The sequence below is a fragment of the Callithrix jacchus genome, chromosome X (assembly GCF_049354715.1).
Source record: "Callithrix jacchus isolate 240 chromosome X, calJac240_pri, whole genome shotgun sequence".
Lineage (NCBI taxonomy): Eukaryota > Metazoa > Chordata > Mammalia > Primates > Cebidae > Callithrix > Callithrix jacchus.
Window position 1 is genome coordinate 97319820 of NC_133524.1, and position 16419 is coordinate 97336238.

Here is a 16419-nt window from a genome sequence, read left to right on the forward strand (position 1 = left end):
CTCTTGTGGCTGTACCTGACCGACTATCTGATAAAAGAATAAAAAACATTATATAGTAGCTTTAACAGCCATATTTTTCTAAGAAGGAGACTTCTCTAAAGTGTTTGATTAAGAAGAATTAAAAATACAAGCTAACAACGCTTACTTACTAAGTTACACGTCCATAGGCCGTTAGAGTACTAAAACATAATCTAAATTGTTGGGCAAGTACCCAAGAACAACTCCAGAGTTGATGAAATCACAGACTAGAGAATGTTAAATATAGAGTCAGTTTTCAGTATCCACTTTATTATGCTACATATTAGATTTTGGAGCTTTCTGCCTCCACACTACACAGCACAATTACAGGTATTGAGTCTCTTTGAAAAGCTCCTTTCCCTTAGGGTCTCTCCAATAACCAATTCTTCCTCCATGAATGAGTTAATTGGTGCTATTGCTCCTAGGGATAACTACATTTTCTTTTTTTTTTTGAGATGGAGTCTCGCTCTGTCACCCAGGCTGGAGTGCAGTGGCACGATTTCAGCTCACTGCAACCTCTGCCTCCCAGGTTCAAGCAATTCTCCAGCCTCAGCTTCCTGAGTAGCTGGGATTACAGGTGCCCAACACCAGGGATAACTACATTTTCAAGGGGCATTCGAGAGGCCTTAAAGCCAAGAAAACCCAAAGGAATTAATCTCATATTATCACTCAGTCATCCTGTATTCACTTCATGGCTTACTCTGCTTTTTAAAAACCTCGACTGTTTCTGGTTTTAATCCTTGACTATCTCATGAATCCAGAAGTCTTAGAAATATCTAAAAATAGTAGCATCTGAGCAAATACACAGACCCCAGTCAATGTAAAATTATTACCAGCTGCTAAAAAAAGCTCATTTGTTACCACACCATAAGCAGAATCAGATGGAGGAGATAAGACTATAAATTAGAACCAAGGCTGACAGCAATAGGAAGAAACAGTCCAGATCCAGGAATTGGGAGTGGTCAAACCCAAGCAAACAGGCATGATGGAAAGGGAATCTGAAAACTAAGGTTAAGTCTGCCTCAGCTGGGTGCAGTGGCTCACGCCTGTAATCCCAGCACTTTTGGAGGTCAAGGCAGGTGGATCACTTGAGGTCAGGAGTTTGAAATCAGCCTGGCCAGCATGGTGAAACCCGTCTCTACTAAAAATACAAAAATTAGCTGGGCATGGTGGCACATGCTTGTAATTCTAGCTACTGGGGAAGCTGAGGCATGAGAATTGCTTGAATCCAGGAGGTAGAGGTTGTAGTGAGCCGAGATCATGCCATTGCACTTCAGCCTGGGCAAGAGCGAGACTCCATCTCAAAAAAAAAAAAAAAAAATCTACCTCAGACCAGAGGCCTATTACATTCTTCCTATTCACAAACCAAAGATTGGTTTCCACTGTAATGCTCCCAGGGTCTGTAATGTAGCAATATGCCGAACCTAAAAGTTTCTGAAACTTAAGCCTAAACAAATAGCCTGCAGTCTTCTAGGAGGCTGCTCATCGACTGAAGAGGAGCACCAGCTCACAGTGTGGGGTGTGGGGGAACAAATCCACAGGTACAGCTTGCTGCAGGAGAAAGGGCTCACCTAAGAGCTTCTTAGCAGGGTTTGGAGGACAGCACAGCCTGCAGAAACAGAATATAGCATCAGTTCCTAGGAATAAAAGAACCCACAGGAACACAACTGCTTAAAATAGAGGCCCTTCCACTGTGTTCCCACAGGCTCCCCGTGCTTCTCCTATACAGCATTTATTTTATTTAATATAACTATTTTTCTTCACCATCTTCCTTACTGAATAATAATCTTTTTAAGGGTAGAAATAAGGTAAACACTGCTTAATATTCATCTCTGTGTTCCCAGTACGTGGCACAGAATAAGGGTTCAATATGTATTTGGTGAACGGAGCTGAAGGGCCTGTATGTTCATAAGGCCTTAAGATACATAACCTCTGAAGTGTTCTAAAAAGGGTTGTACCAATTTACATCCAAACCAGCAAAGTAGAAGAGGAAATGTCTGCCTGGATAACATTCAATACAGTCATGTATCACCTAACGACAGGGGTACATTCTGAAAATTGCATTGTTAGGCAATTTCTTCACTGTGTCAACATAATAGAGCATACTTACACATATCTAGATGACAGAGCCTACCACACACCTAGGTTATACATTAAAGCCTATTTCTCCTCAGCTACAAATCTGTACAGCATGTTACTATACTGAATACTGTAGACAACTGTAATACAATGGTATTTATATATCTAAACATTAAAAAGTAAAAATATAGTAGAAAAATTTGTCAGCCTGGACCACATAGCAAGACCCCATCTCTACAAAATTTTATTTTTAATTTTTAACTAATTATAAAATTAGTTTTAGTTGGGTGTGGTAGTACATGCCTGTACTTCTAGCTACTCTGGGGGCTGAGGCCAAAGGATCATTTGAAACCAGGAGTTCAATACCAGCTTGGGCAGCATAGCAAGAGATGGTCTTTACCAAAAAATTAAAAAATAAAAAAATAAGATCCAGGCATGGTGGCTCATGCCTGAAATCCCAGCATTTTGGGAGGCTGAGGTGAGAGGATTGCTTGAGCTCAGGAGTTCGAGACCAGCCGGGAAAACATGACGAAACCCTGTCTCTACAAAAAAAACACAAAACCTAGCCAGGCATGGTGGTGCACACCTGTAGTAACAGCTACTCAGGAGGCTGAAGTGGGAGGATGGCTTGAGCCCAGGAGATAGAGACTGTAGTGTGCTGAGATCATACCACTGCACTCTAGCTTGGGACAGGATCATCAATATCACTGTTTTGCACTTCCATATCTTGTCCCACTGGAAGGTCTTCAGGGGTAATACATGGAGCTGTCACCTCCTATAATAACAATGCCTTCTTCTGGAATACCATGTGAAAGACCTGCCTGGGCCTGTTTTACAGTTAACTTTTTAAAAATAAGTAGAAATAAGTCTAAAGTCTGCTAAAATAATGATAAAAGTATAGTATAGTAAGTACATAAACCAGGAAACATAGTCATTTATTATCAAGTATTATGTACTATAGATAACTATATGTACTTAATTTTATAAGTGGTAATGCTGGTATAAACAAATCTACTGACAGCACAATAAGTTTTTTACACCAGCATGACCACAAGCATGTAAGTAACCCATGTGCTAAAACGTTACAATGGCTATGATATCACTAGGCCATAGGAATTTTTCAGCTTCATTGTAATCTAATTTTTTTTTGAGACACAGTCTCGCTCTGTTGCCCAGGCTGGAGTGCAATGGTGTGATCTCAGCTCACTGCAACCTCCACCTCCCCACTTCAAGCAATTCTCCTGCCTCAGTCTCCCAAATAGCTGGGATTACAGGCATGAGTCACCACGATGGCTAGTTAATTTTTTTCTTTTCTTTTTTTTTGAAATGGAGTCTCACTTTGTCACCCAGGCTGGAGTGCAGTGGCATGATCTCAGCTCATTGCAACCTCTGCCTCCCAGGTTCAGCAATTCTCCTGCCTTAGCCTCCTGAGTAGCTGGGATTACAGGCGTGTGCCACTATGCCCAGCTAATTTTTGTACTTTTAGTAGAGATGGGGTTTCACCACGTTGGTCAGGCTGGTCTCGAACTCCTGACCTCGTGATCCACCCACCTCAGCCTCCCAAAGTGCGGGGATTACAGGCGTGAGCCACTGCACCCAGCTACGCCCAGCTAATTTTTGTATTTTAGTAGAGACAAGGTTTCACCACATTGGTCAGGCTGGTCTCGAACTCCTGACTTCGTGATCCACCCACCTCAGCCTCTCAAAGTGCTGGGATTACAGGCGTGAGCCACTGCGCCCAGCTATGCCCAGCTAATTTTTGTATTTTAATAGAGACAAGGTTTCACCACGTTGGCCAGGCTGGTCTTGAACTCCTGACCTCAAGTGATCCACCCACCTCGGCCTCCCAAAGTGCTGGGATTACAGGTGTGAGCCACCACACCTAGCTGGCTCCATTATAATCCTATGAGACTAACATCATATATGTGGTCCACTGTTGGCTGAAATGTTATTAAGCAACACATAACTGTAGTTTAAATAGCATTGTCCCATTATAATCAAATACAAGACAAAAATATTCACTATCACATCTACAATGGAACTTTTTAAAATCAAATATAATAAGCAAAAGGAAAAAATGAACATTAGAAGGAGAGGAACAGAATTATTTTTACATAGTGATCATGTGGTCAGCTACCACAACAATGTGAGAATCAACTAAAAAATGCATAAAACTAATAATAGAGTAAGGTAGCTTTATACCAGATTGCAATAACTAATTAGAAAATGACATGTAGGCTGGGAGTGCTGGCTCACACCTGTAATCCTAACACTTTGGGAAGCCAAGGCAGGTGGATTACCTGAGGTCAGAAGTTTGAGACCAGCCTGGCCAACATGACGAAATCCCGTCTCTACTAAAAATACAAAATTAGCCAGGCGTGGTGGCACATGCCTGTAATCCCAGCTACCCAGGAGGCTGGGGCAGGAGAATCACTTGAATGTGGGAGGCGGAGGCTGTAGTGAGCTGAGACCATGCCACTGCACTCCAGCCTGGACAACAGAGTAAGACTCTGTCTCAAAAAAAAAAAAGTCAGAAAAATTTTTTAAAAAATGTCATGAAAAGATCCCATTCATAATAGAAAGCTGGCCAGGCACGATTGCTCATGCCTATAAGCCCAACACTTTGGGACGCTGAGGTGGGAGGACAGCTTGAGCCCCAGAGTTGAAGACCAGCTGGAGCAACATAGTGAGACCCTGACTCTACAGAATTTTAAAAATTAGCTAGGCATGGTGACTCATGCCTATAGTCCCAGCTACTTAGGAGGCTGACGTGGAAGGATTGCTTGAGTCCAGGATGTCAAGGCTGTAGGAAACTGTGATTGCACCACTGCACTCCAGCCCTGGTGACAGAGTGAGACTCTATCGCAAAAAAAAAAAAAAAGCTTCTACTTGTTTGATAAAAAAAAAGGAGAGATGGTATGCACACACATACATGTGCACACACATGCACTCATGCTTATATAGTCGCAGAATTATCTCTGGTAGTCCACACAAGAAACTGCTCAGAGTGGTGACATCTGAACAACCAGGAGTCAGGAGTAAGAAACTCATTTTCACCCTATATTCATTTGTATTATTTGAATTTTCTCTCTCTCTCTTTCTTTACTGTTTTAGAGATGGGGTCTCACTCTATCACCAAGGCTGGAGTGCAATGGCACAATCATAGTTCACTGCAGCCTTGAACTCCTAGACTCACGTGATCTTCCCAACTCACCCTCCTGAGTAGCTAGGATTACAAGCATGAGCCACTGTGTTGGTTTATTCGAAATGTTTCTACCATATGCACATACTGACTTTTTTTTTTGACAGGATTTCACTCTATTGCCCAGACTGAAGTGAAGTGGAGTGATCACAGCTCACTGCATGTAGCCTTGATCCCGCCCCTAGGCTCAAGCGATCTGCCCACCTCGGCATCCCAAGTAGCTGGGACTATAGGTGCGCCATCACACCCGGTTAACTTTAATATTTTTAGTAGAGACGGGGTTTCACCATGTTGCCCAGTCCGCTCTCAAACTCCTGGGCTCAAGCAATCTGCCCACCTCAGCCTCCCAAAATGCTGGGATTACAGGCTTGAGCTACTGTGCCCAGCTGAATTATACACTTTAAATGGGTGAAGTAGGCCAGGTCAGTGATACATGCCTGTAATCCCAGCTACTAAGAGGCTGATGCCAGAGGACTGCTTGAACCTAGGAGTTCAAGGCCAGCCTGAGCAACATAGCAAAACCTCGTCTCTTAAAAATAAATGTTGACTTGTATGATGAGTTATATCTCAATAAAGCTATTATTTTTTAAAAATCCCTTAGAGGTCTCTTATTATCAGAACATAGAGAACATCTGCATTTTTCATAGCAGTGTAGTGTTCCACTGAATGGATGTGGCATAGTTGATTTAACCAGTTCCCCACTAATGGACTTTGGGAGTATTTCATCTTTTCCTGTTAAATATTGCAATGAGTAACTTTGTATAGATGTCATTGTATGTGTGTGAGCATATCTATAGGCTAAAACCTCAGGAATGGAATTACCACGTGAAAGGGTATATATACATTTGTAATTTTAATCTATATTACTAAATTTCCCTCCACAGGAATAGCACCAGTTTACATAGGGTTAGTACTCAATTTACATAACTCATTTTTTTAGAATTATTTGCCTGTATTATTACCAACAGCACGTTATCAAGCTTTTGTACTTCTGCCAATCTGAGGTATAAAAAGAAGTATCTCAGGGCACTTCTAATTTGCATTTCTATCATTATGAGAGAGACAGCATCCTCTCATAGTTTGTAAATACCTTTATAATATTGCCTTTTCATATCCTCTATTCATTTTTCTATTGGCTGCTGGAGTACGGTGGCGCAGTCAATTTCTAGGATTTTCTTAGATTAAGGAAAGTCTTTGTGATATGAACTGCAATTTTTTTTTCCAGTTTGTATGCTATCTCCTTCCTGTCTTTGCTTATGGTACTTTTCATCATGTACAAATTACTGATTTTTTTCAATAGTCTTATTGAGATATAATTAGCATACCATGCTGGGCACAGTGGCTCATACCTGTAATCTCAGCACTTTGGGGGTCTGAGGTGGGTGGATCATCTGAAGTCAGGCGTTTGAGACCAGCCTAGCCAACAAGGTAAAACCCTGTCTCCACTAAAAATAAAAAAATTAGCCAAGCATGGTGGGGTGCCTGCAGCTGCTCAGGAGGCTGAGGCAGGAAAATTGCTTGAACCAGGGAGATGGAGGTTGCAGTGAGCCAAGATCATGCCACTAACTCCAACCTGGGTGACAGAGACTCCATCTCAAAAACAAAACAAGACAAAACGAAACAAATTCACATACCATACAGCTCACCCATTTATACAGTTCACTGGTTTTTAGTATGTTCACAGAGTTATGCATCTAACACTACAATCAATTTCAGAACATTTCATCAGCTCAAGAAGATACTAAATACCCCTTAGCAATCACACCCTATTTTATCTCCAAAGCCCCACCCCCAGACCTAGGCAATTACCTGTCTACTTTCTGTGTCTATAGATTTGCCTATTCTAGATAGTTTCTATAAGTGGAATGTTATACTATGTGGCCTTTTGTGTCTGGCTTCTGAATGCTAGTCCCTTACGAATGATTTACAAATAGTTTCTCCTATTATGTGGCTTGTCTTTCACCTTTCTCAATGGTATCATTCACAGGACAAAAGGTCTTTTTAAATTTTGATTCTTTTTTTTTTTTCTTGGAGACAGGGCCACACTCTGTCACCCAGCAGAGTACAGTGGTGCGATCTCAGCTTACTTACTGCAGCCTTGACCTCAGGGATTCTCACGCCTTAGCCACCCAAGAAGCTGGGATTACAGGCATGCACTACCACACCTATCTAATGTTTGTTTTTTGTTTTTTTGAGATGGAGTTTCGTTCTTGTTTCCCAGGCTGGAGTGCAATGGCACGATCTTCGCTCACTGCAACCTCTGCCTCCCAGGTTCAAGCAGTTCTCCTGCCTCAGCTTCCCAAGTAGCTGGGATCACAGGCACCTATCACCACACCAGGCTAATTTTTTTTTGTATTTTTAGTAGAGACAAGGTTTCACCATGTTGGCCAGGCTGGTCCCATACTCCTGACCTCAGGTGATCTCCCTGCCTTGGCCTCCCAAAGTGCTGGGATTACAGGCCTGAGCCACTGCACCTGGAAGTATTTTCTTTTAATTTAAAAAAAATTTCTTCCTATCAGGCTGGGCATGGTGGCTCATGCCTGTAATCCCAGCACTTTGGGAGGCTGAGGGGTGGATCACGAGGTCAAGCGCTTAAGACCAGCCTGGCCAACATGCTGAAACTCAGTCTCTACTAAAAATATAAAAATTAGCTGGGCATGTGGCATGGGCTTGTAATCCCAACTACTCGGGAGACTGAGGCAGGAGAACTGCTTGAATCTGGGCAGGGGAAGGTTGTAGTGAGCCCTGATCATGACACTGCACTCCAGCCTGGGTGACAAACCAAGACTCCATCTCAGAGAAAAAAAATTAATCCTAACTATAGTTATGTTCTTTTTCTCATTTAAAACTATATTTTTGTGCTTTGTCCCTTTATATAATTGATTAGGCTTATTTATTTAATTATTTTCTTCCAATAACACCTTGCTTTCTCTTCAAATGTACAGGTTTTTTTGTTTTGTACATCATTAATTTATGGATTTTTAACATGATTACTGAGCTCTTCCTTCAGTTTCCTTTAGGTTTCTTTTGCTAGCTCATGACTTAATTCTTTTAAATTACTTAATTTTTTTTTTTTTTTTTGAGATGGAGTCTTGCTCTGTCTGTCACCCAGGCTGGTATGCAATGGTGTGATCTCGACTCACTGCAACTCCGCCTCTTGGGTTCAAGCAATTCTCCTGCCTCAGCCTCCTGCATAGCTGGGATTACAGGTACACACCACCACCATGCTGGCTAACTTTAGTATTTTTAGTAGAGGCGGGGTTTCACCATGTTGGTCAGGCTGGTCTGGAACCCCTGACCTCGTGATCCACCCCCCCTCAGCCTCCCAAAATGCTGGGATTATAGGCGTGAGCCACCTCGCCAGGCCAAATCACTTAATTTTGTACACATTGACATATAATGATTACATAACTTTTAATTCTTATTTGTTTCATTCTAATATATAATCTGTACTTTATACTGGTCTATGTTGTTTGACTGTTACAAAGAAATTGTATCACTTATATTAAAAAGTGAAAGAGAAAATGATTACAAAATGTAAACATTTCAAAAATTAAAATAGCTGACCAGGGTCAGAACTAGAATGAAGTGAAAGGTACTTGTATTGGGTGCAAAATTTAATAAAATGTCAAAAAGCTAAGTATTCATATGTTTTAATGCAGTATTTTAGAATATCACATTAGAAAACTGTAATTTTCCAATGTGATATTCTAGCCACCTGCTTTTATAAGGTTTTACTGGAACCAAAGTCAGAATTCAGGCAAGGCAGTGAGATGGGGCTCAGCAAGTCCAGGGGCAGATCCTACCTTTCCCATCTTTTTTAAAAAATGTAATATTTTGTTCATCATAAATTATTTTGGATTAGTTTTGATTTTTGGCAATATTGGGCCAGACACGGTGGCTGACACCTGTAATCTCAGCACTTTGGGAGGCCAAGGCAGGAGGATCACTTGAGCACAGGAGCTCAAGATCAGCCTAGGCAACATAGTGACACTTCGTCTCTATAAAAAAAATAAAAAATATTAGCCAGGCACTTTGGGAGGCTGAGGCAGGAGGATCACTTACACCCAGGAGTTTGAGACCAGCCTGGGCAACATAGTGAGACCTTGTCTCTACAAAAAAATTAAAAATTAGCCAGTTGTGGTAGTGTGCACCTGTAGTCTCAGCTACTTGGGAGGCTGAGGCAGGAGGATCTCTTGAGCCCAGGAGGTCAAGACTGCAGTAAGCTGTGATTGTGCCACTGTGTTCAACCTGGGTGACAGAGTGAGACTCTGTCTCAAAAAAAAAAAGAAAATATTGCATTAAAAATTTAGCCATTAAAAAGAGCTGTAGTGGAATAGAAACAAACAAAAACAATTATCTTGATTGTTGAGATTTTTGACACCTTTTTTTTTTTTTTTTTTTTTTTTGGAGACAGTCTCGTTCTGTCACTGGGCTGCAATGCAATGGCACGATCTCAGCTGATCTCGGCTCACTGCAACCTCCACCTCCCAGGTTCAAGCAATTCTCCTGTCTCAGCTTTCTGAGTAGCTGAGATTACAGACACATGCCACCATGCCTGGCTAAGTTTTTGTATTTTTTTAGTAGAGACAAGGTTTCACCATGTTGCCCAGGCTGGTTTCGAACTCCTGAGCTCAGACAATCCACCCACCGTGGCCTCCCAAAGTGCTAGGATTCCAAGTATCAGCCACCGCACCCGGCAAACACATTATTAAATTTTGCACCCAAACTAAGTTGCCTCATCCCTGACCCAGCCCTGTAATTGAGTCTTGAAGGTAGTATTTTTTTTGTTTCTGTTTCTTTACACTTCTCATGACTTGAAAGCTCAAAATCACTTTCCAACTGTGCATACAATGGGCATGAATGACTTTGATAATCAGAACAAGACTTACTCAATGACATTCCTTGTGGTTTCACCGTGGAGCTTGCAGGAAACAAAAACTAGCCTGCGGATGGCCCTGCAGTTTCGAATGGCTTGAACCACCTTGTAATCTGAAGGAAGAAACACCTTGCTATTAGTGTAATTAACTACCATGGTCTCCGTTATCACAAACTTCCAACTGACCAGAAGTCGGGACTGATTAGAAATAGAGGGGAGATGGGTTCAGAGCCAGCCCACTGGAGCACCCTTAGTATGGTGTGGAAAAGAAGAACCAAAGTTGGCAGACAATACTGGGAACATCAAAATAGCTCTTCATCCTTACGCAGTCCGGCACGGGCTGGGTTCACCACAGCAACAATTGACTGTCCATCTTCCTTTGACTTTAAAAGCCCTGGCAAAATCTTCTCTGCTCGACCAGTGTGAAATTCAGAGTTGGTGATACCTGTAGAAGACAGACTCACATGACACAACTCGAGCCCAACAGTGGGGGAAAGCTTCAGCTTTACAGAAACACACAGGAGCAAAGGGCTCTGCCATCTTCCCTTTGGATCTAGCATCATTCCAAGTAATAAGAAGTGCTTTCGGATAAACCCATTTCATTTTTTCCAAAGTACTTTCCCTTGGAATATCTCAGTAAGCCTTTCAGCTTGAGCAACTAGATAGTGTAATTTTATGTCATAACGCACATAGCACGCAAGGACCTATACCAAGATAAGAACCTTGACTTTTGCTCAAGTGCTCCTCCTGCTATATCAGACATTTTCACTAAGTGCCTCAGGAGCTTTCCAGAGGTGAAGTAGTAGGGGCAAGATGATCTATTTTCTATATTGCAGTTTGACAGAGGACTGTGTTTGAAGAAAAAGTTTTGTTGCTGAAAATACAGGTTTGAAACCTATCATATTATGCTATAAGGCCTCATGAGTCTAACATCAAGAAGATTCTTCTTCTATTCTGTCAAAAGTTTTGCAACTTCCCTTCCCATCAGCTAGACATGTTTCTTCCCTTAGGCTCCTCTTCTGGATAGGAAAAAAGTTATATATTGGTACCTATTCCAGAAAACCACTCTGACCATTGCAGAACTCCCTCCCTTCCTCCTTGTGGGTCAGGGATACAGCAGTTGCCCTTTCCCATACAACTCTTTCCATAGCACAGAAACAATTGCATCCCTTAATTTATACGCAGGCTGTAAGCTGTGTACCATTGTAAGCTGCAGTCCACCTTGCATCCTCCACTGCCTGCTCCACCAATTCAATCCCGAGGACCTGAGATGTATGCTGAGCCAGAGAGAGACCAATCACACCTGAAGAAGTAAGAGAATAAGAAGGTATTTTAGGGTTTGGGTGTGGTGGGGGTTTGTTCGTTTGTTTGTTTTTTTGAAACAGAGTCTCACTCTGTAGCCTAGGCTGAAGTGCAGTGGCACAATCACAGTTCACTGCAGCCTTGACCTCCTGGGCTAAAGCAATCCTCCTGTCTCAGCCCCCTGAGTATCTAAGACTACAAGTTCATGCCACTATGCCCAGTTAATTTTTAATTTTTGTAGGGACGGGGGCTCACTATGTTGCCCAGGCTGGTCTCCAACTCTTAGGCTCAACCAATCCTCCTGCCTTGACTCACAAAGTGTTGGGATTACAGGTGTGAGTGACTGTACTTGGCTGCAGTTTTAGGGTTTTAGACCAACAAGGTTATGCCTGTACCACTACCACTACCTCTCCCTGACCACCTCTGCAAGCTATAAGGGCCCTGGGAGCTGAGCAGCATGCAGATTCTGCCCTGGGCTGCCACTTGCCAGTTCCACAGCAGATGTCAAGAAGGATGGTGTCAGAGTTCACTCCAGCCAGCTCCCCAACAGTCCGATACAGCATCTCTGCACCAGCAGTGTTAATCTGGAAAAAGGCATCTGGAGAAATGCGAATCTTCAAGCTCAGAAGTTCTTCAAAGATGTAGGGTTCTCCAAACAGAAGCTCAAAGGGGGACTGCTGATGGCTGCAACGGGTCATGGTACTGGAAAAGAATAAAAGAAAGCATCTTGAGCCAGGCGCAGTGGCTCATGCCTGTGATCTCAGCACTTTGGGAGGCCGAGGCAGGGGGATCACCTGAGGTCAGGAGTTCCAGACCAGCCTGGCCAACATGGTAAAACCCCATCTCTACTAAAAATACAGAAATAAGCCAGGTGTGGTGGCGCATGCCTGCAATCCTAGCTACTCGGGAGGCTGAGGTAGGAGAATCACTTGAACTTGGGAGGCAGAGGTTGCAGTGAGCCAAGATCATGCCACTGCACTCCAGCCTGGATGACAGAGCAAGACTCGGTCTCAAAAAAAAAACATCTTGAAATGGCAGACCATGACATCCCTAGGGGTGGGGTCGATGGGGAGGCCCCAGCATCTCAACTAGGAGACACAGCCTCCTTGCCATGGCCCTGAGAGCTCTGCAAGTTTCCCCCTCAAGGGATGAAAATCTATGCAGACACTCTCACATCTATATTCTGGCCTGGGTTCCCAGACCCAGCTGGTTGTACAAGGGCCAGAACTACCTAGCCTATATCGTCCACCATCAATCAGCATCCCTGCATCAGCAATCCACAAACCAAGCGTCTGGCAAGCCTTTAGCCTATTTGGCTGCCCCAGGTTTACCTTTCCTGAAAGTAAAGTGAGGTCAAATCACAGGCTGCTCCAGGACCTTTGATGAAAAATTCCTTTACAATCTCCTTCTGACCACGGAGCTCCTCCTGCCGAGATCACAAAATTAGCAGTCAAGCACAGACTCATCTCTGACAAATTTTCTCTCCAAGCTCTACAATAATCAGCCCTGCAGTATTCAAACATGAAAACATTTCACAAATCTTACTATAAGTAAGACTTTATATAAAGCAGGCCAGACATGATGGTTCACACCTGTAATCCCAGAACTCTGAGAGGCTGAGACAGGAGAACCACTTGACCTCAGGAGTGTAAGACCAGCTTAGGCAACATAGCAAGATCCTGTCTCTACAAAAAATTCAAAAAGGCCAGGCGTGGTGGTTCACGCCTGTAATCCTAGAACTTTGGAAGGTCGAGGCAGGCAGATCACTTGAGGTCAGGAGTTCGAGACCAGGCTGGCCAACATGGTAAAACCCCATCTCTACTAAAAATATAAAAATTAGCCGGGTGTGCTGGTATGTGCCTGTAATCCCAGCTACCTGGAAGGCTGAGGCAGAATTGCTTGAGTCTAGGCAGCGGAGGTTGCAGTGAGCCGAGATTGAGCCATTGTACTCCAGCCTGGGAGAAATGAGAAAAAAAGCAAGACTCGATCTCAAAAATAAAAAAAAAAATGCCAGCACAGTGGCTCATGCCTGTAATCCCAGCACTTTGGGAGGCTAAGGCAGGTGTATCACGAGGTCGGGAGTTCAAGACCAGCCTGGCCAAGATGGTGAAACCGCGTCTCTACTAAAAACACACACACAAAAATTAGCTGGGCATGCTGGCAGGTGCCTGTAATCCCAGCTACTCAGGAAGCTGAGGCAGGAGAATTGCTTGAACCCAGGAGGCAGCAGTTGCAGTGAGCCGAGATCATGCCACTGCACTCCAGCCTGGGTGACAGAGTGAGACTCCATCTTGGGGGAAAAAATAAATTAGCCAGGTGTGGTGACATGTGCCTGTAGTCACGGGTACTCTAGAGGCTGAGGTGGGAGCATTACTTGAGCCCAGGAGTTTGAGGCTATAGTGAGCTATGATTGCACCAGAGCACTCCAATCAGGGCAACAGACTGAGACCCTGTCTAAAAAAATAAAAATAAGAAATAAAATTCTTACATTAGTACAGAGAGCCTAAGCATTAGCTTGACACCAGAATTTATCACAATAAACCATACAGGAACCATAGGGTTAAAAACAGCAGGCATCAGGCACAGTGGCTCATGCCTGTATTCCCAGCACTTTGGGAGGCTGAGGTGGGTAGATCACCTGAGGTCAGGAGTTCGAGACCAGCCTGAACAACATGGAGAAACCTCCATCTCTACTAAATATACAAAAAAAAAAAAAAATTAGCTGGGCATGGTGGCGCATGTCTGTAATCCCAACTACTCGGAGGCTGAGGCAGGAGAATTGCTTGAACCCGGGAGGCAGAGGTTGTGGTGAGCTGAGATGGCACCACTGCACTCCAGCCTAGGCAACAAGAGTGAAACTCCATCTCAAAAACAAAAACAGGCATCAAAGGACCTAGGTTCAAATCCTAGCTTAGCTGTTACTGATTCTTTAACTACTTGGGTATTTCTATGCCTCCACTTCCTCAGGTGTAAAATGAGCGTGACAATATCTCTCCTCCTGCCTACTTCACAAGTTTGCTGAGATGATCACATAAGTATAGGAATGTCTTAACACAGGTATGTTTGAAAGCACCAAGTGCATGACAAATGTAAAGTACTATTTAGGTTATGAAATTCTGACATTGCAGCCTCTATTGAATTGGCGTTTGGATTTGGTAGTAGTAGAGCAACTACTACTGTGGGCAAAGTTCTTGTGAAATTACTTTGGAGTTCTCACATGACAATTAACTTAGTAGACTAGCCACAGTCTGTGGTTTGATTATGCAAGCAGTACAGTTAAAGAGTATCCTTGCCATCTTCTCCTCATCCCTCATCCCTTTCCCCAATCAACACAAATATTCTGTGGATGTACAGTTTCTGCTATATGCCCTAAAACTTCCAAAAACCAATTACAGTAATAGTAGTAGTAAAAGTTAAGATTGCTTAACATCGTATAAGGCTCACCTGACTTAATTTCTGGGGATGCAAAGTGATGATTGCCATTGTGTGCCCTTGGCTATTGGTGCGGACTATGAGCTCACGCCAGTATCCACCTTCATGAAATACAAGGCAGGGCTCCATTGGAGACTGTCGAAGGAATATTTCATAGTACTAGAAAGAGAACCAAATTATTATATAAGCAAAACTCGCAAACTTTACAGCTGATTATTCATGCTAGGTGATTGTTTGGGGCTATATTTTGTCCCCCATAAATTCCTATGTTGAAGCCTTAACCACCAGTACTCAAAATGTGACTACATTTTGAGACAGGGCCTTTAAAGAGGTTATTTAGTTAAAATGTGCCAGTTAAGGCAGGCTTTAATCCAATCTCATTAATATTCTTTTTTTTTTTGAGATGGAGTCTCACTCTTTTGCCCAGGCTGGAGTGCAGCGCCACAGTCTCAGCTCACTACAACTTCCGCCTGTAATCCCAGCACTTTGGGAGGCCAAGGCAGCTAGATCACTTTGAGGTCAGGAGTTCGAGACCAGCTAGGCCAACATGGCAAAACCCCATCTCTACTAAAATACAAAATTTAGCTGGGCGTCAGGGTGGGCACCTGTAATCTCAGCTACTCGGGAGGTTGAGGCTGGAGAATTGCTTGAACCCAGGAGGTGGGATGCAGTGAGCCGATATCATGCCACTGCACTCCAGCCTGTTTACAGAGTGAGACTCCATCTCAAAAAAAAAAAAATTAGCCAGGCATGGTGACACACACCTGTAGTCCCAGCTACTCAGGAAGCTGGGGTGGGAGGATCGCCTGAGCCCAGGTGGTCAAGGCTACAGTGAGCCGAGATCTTACCACTGCACTCCAGCCTAGGCAACAGAGTGAGACCGTGTCTCAGGAAAAAAAAAAAAAATCAAAATCCCCACCCTGTGACTTTACAGAGGATGCTATCGGTTGTATTCTGAACTATAAGCTCCATGAAGTCTTAAGAGTTGTTTCCTCAGTCTGACATATAGTATGTGTTCAATAAATATTATTGGAAAGTGGTATGAATGACTAAACAGGAAAGGTATTCTTACGTAGAACTTCAGTTTATTTATGGAAAATAATCTTCCCTTTCTGTGAATTCCTAATGTATTACTGAGGTGCAATGATTCCACTCTTACTTTTAATGTCCTGACATAAGCACATCATTTCTATATTTCTTCATATAACCTGGTACCAATTATATTATAACTTACTCAGATCCTCCATTTCCTCCTGGTAAATACAAGTCAAATGCAATCCTGATTTAGTTGTTGTGGTCTCAAAAATCCTTAAAGCCAATTGCTACCATAACAGGAACCACTATCTGATTTACTAGGTCCTTTTGTTTTCATAATGCATGTATTCTGGGTCCACTATATTTTCAAACAAACCACAAAATTATGTAGTAAAGGGGGAGTTACACCAAAAAACAGTGCTGAGAGGTAACATCAATTAAGGTTGTACTTGATCACTTTTGCTATAATTTC

At 42.9% G+C, this 16419-nt stretch overlaps 1 protein-coding gene across 2 annotated transcripts in view; it reads right to left on the reverse strand.

Annotated features, from left to right (window-relative positions):
- Positions 1 to 262: 262 nt before the first annotated feature.
- TRMT2B (tRNA methyltransferase 2B) overlaps positions 263 to 16419 on the reverse strand; it is a 42961-nt gene continuing 26804 nt past the window's right edge. For both annotated transcript variants that reach the window (XM_035288122.3, XM_078364280.1), the window contains 7 exons: positions 14925 to 15071; positions 12812 to 12906; positions 11968 to 12182; positions 11380 to 11481; positions 10504 to 10623; positions 10192 to 10291; positions 263 to 1627 (listed from right to left, as the gene is read on the reverse strand). In XM_035288122.3, the coding sequence (XP_035144013.1) occupies positions 1501 to 1627; positions 10192 to 10291; positions 10504 to 10623; positions 11380 to 11481; positions 11968 to 12182; positions 12812 to 12906; positions 14925 to 15071 (906 nt within the window). In that variant the 3' untranslated portion in view covers positions 263 to 1500. The remainder of the gene's footprint in view (positions 1628 to 10191; positions 10292 to 10503; positions 10624 to 11379; positions 11482 to 11967; positions 12183 to 12811; positions 12907 to 14924; positions 15072 to 16419) is intronic.